The sequence below is a fragment of the Myodes glareolus genome, chromosome 2 (assembly GCF_982192425.1).
Source record: "Myodes glareolus chromosome 2, mMyoGla1.1, whole genome shotgun sequence".
Classification (NCBI taxonomy): Eukaryota; Metazoa; Chordata; class Mammalia; order Rodentia; family Cricetidae; genus Myodes; species Myodes glareolus.
This window is the reverse complement of record NC_142027.1, coordinates 106,070,238-106,076,237: the sequence shown is the minus strand read 5'-3', so window position 1 is coordinate 106,076,237 and position 6,000 is coordinate 106,070,238. Positions and strand designations below refer to the sequence as shown.

Sequence of the window (6,000 nt, the reverse complement as noted above, 5' to 3'; positions counted from 1 at the left end):
TTCTTCATTGCACATTTAATAGCTCATGCAGCACTTGGTGACATAAATAGGGGATGGAGGAGCATGTCCACAGAATCCACAGATAGTCCACAGTGCAGGCAGGACACACACAGCCAGGGCCACACAGGGAGGAGCTGATGGCCAGCTGGAAGGCTCACCTCCCTAGACGTGCACAGTGGGGGCAAGAAAAGATTGATCACCCTGTCTCATGACATGCCAGTTACCAAGGAGACACTGAGCAGTTGTGGACACTCATGTGGCCCTCAGGCCTGGCTGGCTCATATCACACTGCACTGGGGACAGGATGTTGGTGGTTCAGTATGTGGGGTTAAGCCTGGTTTCAGCTCATTTTCCCCTCACGTAAGGGAGCAGAGAGACTCGGGTAAGAGATGCTTGGGGTTCAGGGGCAGGAACTCGGGCTTTACACAATGTGTGTAAGTGGGGAAGGCTCAGCACCCACAGTTTTAACCAGCAAGTTGGAGTTCCTTGCTGTCTCTCGGGATCTCCAATAGGCAGGTTGACAGAGCCGTGACTCCTATCCTCCAGGAGATGGGGACTCAGTCTAGACTCACGACGTTTGGAAAGCCCCCACATCACCATGCTTCCTGCCCAATCTGGGCGCCCAGCCAGTGAGGGGTCACAGGCTTGGCCAACTGTCCTGACATGAGATCAGGGTGTCCAGCCTATCCGGAAATGGACTTTCCAAAAGCCATGAGGGCAAGTGACTAGTTTAAGATACTACCTCCTGACTTTCTGGGGTCAGTTAGGAGGCTGGAATCTACTTAGGCCTGTCCCTCTGAGAGTTAGGGTAGTGGGCAGGGACCAAGAATGTCCTTCCTCACCCTCTGTTTCTGCTCTCAAGCCTGAGTGTCCATTTGAGGACACCTTCCTTTGACACATCTGTCCTACACCTGGGAGAATCTGACAGGGACCAGGGACAGTGTCCTAACTTTCAGCCCTGGGGGAAAGCTACAAGGGTAGTTGTAGTCTCTCCGTCTTGACACCTGGCAGGACACAGAGCCAGTTCAAGTATGGGGACCAAATAAGAATTCCCAAAGACTTGAAGAGGGGATAGGGTGGCCCCAAAATAAGGTTGCAGGGTCACTGTGGGGAAGCCAGCTGTCACTTCCCTGGTCTGGGGATGCAGTTGTTGCTTGCCCTTAATTTTTAAAATGCACAAGATGGTTATTTATTCCAAAACTGAGTCCAGAGAAGGGAGCGGCTCCATGCCAGGTACCAGCCCCACCTAGCTGCTAACCAGCAGCTCCCAGGCCCCTGGCATGGGGAATGGGTCACTGGGCCACAAAGGGAACCCCCACAAGGGTACAGGTGCAATGCAAGCTCAGACAGTGAGGGAGATGAAGCTGTTGTAACGCTGGATGTTTCTTTTCAGGATTTCAGAGCAGGGGCCGAGGACGCGTTCGAAACGAGGCCGGTCCAACTTCACACACTTGAGAGGACCCCGGGCCACCACCGTGGCTGCACGGGGTCGGTTCAGCAGCAATGCAATCTCCCCTGGAGAGAGGAGAGGAGAAAGTCAAGATACAGAACGTGTTTCCTTCCCAGTGGGATGACAGGTAAACCTGCATTTTCATCCTTCTCTCCTTCTTTCCTTGAGACAGGGTCCCGTATCTCCCAGGCAGTCTTAGAACTCACTCACTGTTCAGCTGAGGATGACTCTGAACTTCTGATCCTCTTGTCTCCTCCTGAGTGCTGGGGGTTACAAACTGCACTGTCACACCTGGTATATTCAGTGCTGGCACTGCACCCACGCATCTTTAGCCCTGATCTTGAATTATAAATGCAATTTGTGTGTGTGTGCGTGTGCGTGTGCGTGTGTGTGTGTGTGTGTGTGTGTCTATGTGTGTTTACCTGAAGACCGCAGACAGTCTCATGCATGTTACCCAAACATGCTATCACTGAGATATAGCCTAAGCCCTTTAAAAATGTTTATTTTTTTTTTTTAATTTTGAGACAGAATCTCAATAAGCTTTCTAGGACAGGCCATGAACGTGCCATCCTCCTGCCTCAGCATTCCCATAGCTAGGATGGCAAGCACTGCACAAGTCAATCTGGCACAAATTCTCCCCTAGTTTAAGTATGGCCTGTGAAATACTTGGCATATTTTTATATAAGCTAACAAATTAGGGACTGGGGATGTCGCTCACTTGCCAAGCATGCACAGAGCCCTGGGTTCCATCCCAGCTCTGCATAAACCAAGCATGGGGAATCATGTTTGTGAATCCAGCACTCAGGAGGTTGAGGCAGGGGGGGTGAAACATTCAAGGTCATCTCCAGCTACACATCGAGTTTGCCTGGCTTACATGAGACCATTTCCGCACTCCCCCCACACACACCAGGAAAACCTGAGTTATTTCTCTGAAATTCAAGTTGAGTTAATATTATCCTGTGATCTGCCTAGCAGCCCCACGTGCAGCAGCCACTGTGATGTGGCCCAGGCCTCCTCGTGACCTAGTTCCAGCTGTGAGAACAGTCTGTATCGACTCAGGACCCTCTTCCTCGGCAGCTACACGAGTGAACAGCTTCTAGTCCCTGTGCCCCTCACCAGGGCTCTGCTCTCCCCAAGACCAGCAGCTGGCCCCCAGGGCTGTCAGTCTTGTGGTCTCAGGCCAGTCCTGGACCTCAGGGTGAGGTGACTCTAGCTGAGGCCTCTCTCACACCTCCTGTGGCTTCCCTACCCTCCAGAGTCACCCTGAGGCCTCACGAAACCCCATGCAGCTCCCAATCCAGGGCCCCAAATGAGATGCCATATCTTGACTGGGGGACCCAAACTCACCAAAGTAATCAGAGGGCCCAAGGCGCCCCACTTCCACATACTCCTCATTGGGGGATCGTCGCTGGAGGACTGAAGCAGTGCCCTGTGGGAGAGGAGACAGGCAGAAGTCAACCAAGCATGTCGATCAGTTGTTAGGAGGGCATGTTGGACATTGCGTGTTGGGGTACATCACATTTGGGGAATCACTTGCTTTGGTGGGCATGTGTTGGAGGGTCATGTGGAGAGTCTGCAGTCGGAGTCACTGCCTGTTTGTCCCTTCTTCCTGGCTCCTTTCCTCCATGCAGCCATAACTGCTTCCATGAGGGCTTCTCCTTCCTCTTTTTGGGTCCACCAGGCCTACAGGGAGGCAGACCCCCTTGAGATCTGAGCTCTGTGTTGCTGCGGCTTACTAATGCCTCCTCCCAGACACCTACAGGACTGGAGGTTCCTGTCTGAACCCTGCTTTTACTGACACAACAGAAGCTCCCCCAAATGGGGACCTACTCAGCACCTCCCCCAGAGGCCTTGGTAGTGACTGTGAGGATGGCCCCAAGGGTGCCAGTGCTTTGTCACTACACTGAGAGCTGACCTTGGGCTGCAGTCTAAGGACAATGAGCTGTCCCGCCACATTGGGGGGGCCTCCAGGGAGGCAGGGAGGAGCGTGGTCTCAGGGTCACACACCTGCTGAGCTATGCAGCCCCTCCTTACTCCCAAGAGGGCAGTGGGTCTACAGATGAATCTGGCTCAATGATTAACAGGGCAGCTGCAGTAGGTCACTGGCCTCTGGGAACATTAAAGACAAGGCCGGGGCACCCGGGACGTCTTGGCAGCCAAATGCCTCCTGGGCTCATGCACACTACTCCTGAGATGGGCAGCACACATGGTTGGACCTTGGCTCCTTCTGGGCCAAGACTTCCAGAGTCAGTATTCTCACTTGCCATCTCCAGGGCCTCAGGAAGATGGAGAATGGTTTTCAACATTGCCAGTCACTCCCAGTAAGAGCAGCAGAGATGAGCCAGGTGTGGTGATTCACACCTAGAATCTAGGAAGCTGAGGCAGGGGGGTTGCGGTGAGTTCGAGGTCATCTTGGGCTACATAGTGAGACCCTGATCAAAAATCCTGCCCAACAAACAAAAACAAAGCCAAAGCAAAATAACAACAAAAATGCTCACAAAAAATAAAAATAAAAAAAACAAACAAACAGGAAAAAGAGACCTTGAGTTGGTCCTGTGGGTGGAGTCGCTTGCAACCAAATCTAATGGCCTGAGTTCAATCTCCAAGACCCATGTGGTAGAAGAGAGCTGTCTCCTGAAAGTTAGCCTTTGACCTCCACACATGTATTACCTCTCTACACATTTAAGTAAATGTTAAAAACAACAAAGGGGATGGCATTCATTTGGGCTGGGAAGATGGTTCAGTGCTTAAGAGCAATCGCTGTTCTTCCTTCCAGAGATCTTCACCCATGTCAGGTGACTCAAAACTGCCTATAAATTCAGCTCTTGGGGAATCCAGTACCCCCTTCTAGACCCCATGGACATCCATACAAATATAGCAGATGCTGTCACACACACACACACACACACACACACACACACATTAAAAAAAGGATGAGGTGGAGAAAAGAAGGAAGAATGGAAGGAAGGAGAAAAGAAAAGAAAAGAAAAGAAAAGAAAGAGAAAGAAAAGCAGTCAGGTGTGGACCAAATCTGTAATCTCAGCACTCAGGAAACGGTGCACGAATAGGAAATTTAGGGCACAGAGCAGCAAAGGCCAGCCTGGGCTTCACAGAGCAGTCAGGGCCAGCCTGGGCTTCACAGAGAAGACAGGGCCAGCCTGGACTATATGAGACCACCTTTCAAACACAATACCACACTGAGTTTGACACCGAGCATCACAGTGTGTGTGTTCCACCTCCACGGGGCCGGAGTTTAGCTCTGAGTTTCCACAGAGCCTGATCAGCCTCCATGTCCCTGAGGCAGGCAGCTGCCTGAGGGCTTCTCCATCTTGTTAACACCCACAGAGACTGATGTTAAGGGATACTGCTGTTCCTGGGCCTCAGGGCCTCCATGTCTCCAGGGGCACTTACCATGCCTAGATATGCAGGTGTCCACCCCCCAAAGCCACTCTCCAGGCATAGACCGCACTCCATGGCAAGGTGGGCTTCATCACCCAGGCTCACTCAGACCCAGACCTGCTAAAGCCTGTGGCCAGGCTGTGCCTGGCTTAATGAGTGACTCCCAGGTCAGCCGCTAGTGCCCACAGTGCCTGGAGTCCCCAGGCACCCTTAGCAATCCTCGAAACTGGATCCCCAGCTTGACTTTCTGGGCCTCTGCATGTTTATGAATCCGGCTGATGGATGGAGCGGGGCATGTAAACACGAGATCACTCCGGGGCTACCAGTGTGAGCAGGAAGCAGGGGCAGGGAGCAGATGCTCATGCCCACCAGGGGCCCCAACGGAGGAGCTTAGCCCCACCTGTCAGCACAGCTCACCATGGTGGGCTCCTGAGCCGACTCTGCTATGTTAGGACCGGGGAATAGAGGGTTTGTGCTGGGGCTTCCTGTCTGTTGAGTCACAGCCGGGGGTGGTGTTGGGGAACATTTAGTCAGTCAAGAGCCTGCTACACGAGCATGAAGACCCAAGTCTGACCCTCAGCATTCATGTAAAGTTGGACTTCGTAGCCCAGACTTACAATCTTCACATGCATTGTGCCCCTCCACAAACTAAAAAAAAAAAAAAAAAAAAAAATCATTTTTTTTTAAAAGCAATTCATTTGGGTCGGAACAATGAATCAACAGTTAAGAGCACTTGCTGCTCTTCTAGGGGGGCTGAGTTTAGTCCCAGCGCCCCTGCCAGCCACCTGACAGAGACAGAGGCTAAGCCACAAAGTGCCCATGAGGCTGAGCTCCAGAAGCTAAAAGCAGCCATCCAGAGATTCGAGGGCCTCCCACATAGGGAGGAGAAGCTGGCAAGATGTTGAGGTGGGGTCAGAGAGGATTTGAGGGAGAAAGTTGCAGAGCAGGGTGCCAGCAAGGGACTCCATGCCTCCTACACATAGCCTAGAGATCCTGGCTTTCTTGAAGGGAGGGCATTTGGCTGGCTCACCTGTGCTATTGGTCCCCAGACCCCACGGAACAGAAAGAAACACCCCTGTCCTTCCTGCTGTGTTGATATGGGGCTCTTTGTTACGGCAACTCCTTTGTTGCTGACCAATACACTGTCTGGA

At 52.2% G+C, this 6,000-nt stretch overlaps 1 protein-coding gene across 5 annotated transcripts in view; it reads right to left on the bottom strand.

Annotated features, from left to right (window-relative positions):
- The window catches only part of Prkar1b (protein kinase cAMP-dependent type I regulatory subunit beta), a 120,868-nt gene continuing 114,868 nt past the window's right edge, over positions 1 to 6,000 (bottom strand). For all 5 annotated transcript variants that reach the window (XM_085683170.2, XM_048436953.3, XM_048436955.3 and 2 more), the window contains 2 exons: positions 2,798 to 2,879; positions 1 to 1,515 (listed from right to left, as the gene is read on the bottom strand). In XM_085683170.2, the coding sequence (XP_085539296.2) occupies positions 1,343 to 1,515; positions 2,798 to 2,879 (255 nt within the window). In that variant the 3' untranslated portion in view covers positions 1 to 1,342. The remainder of the gene's footprint in view (positions 1,516 to 2,797; positions 2,880 to 6,000) is intronic.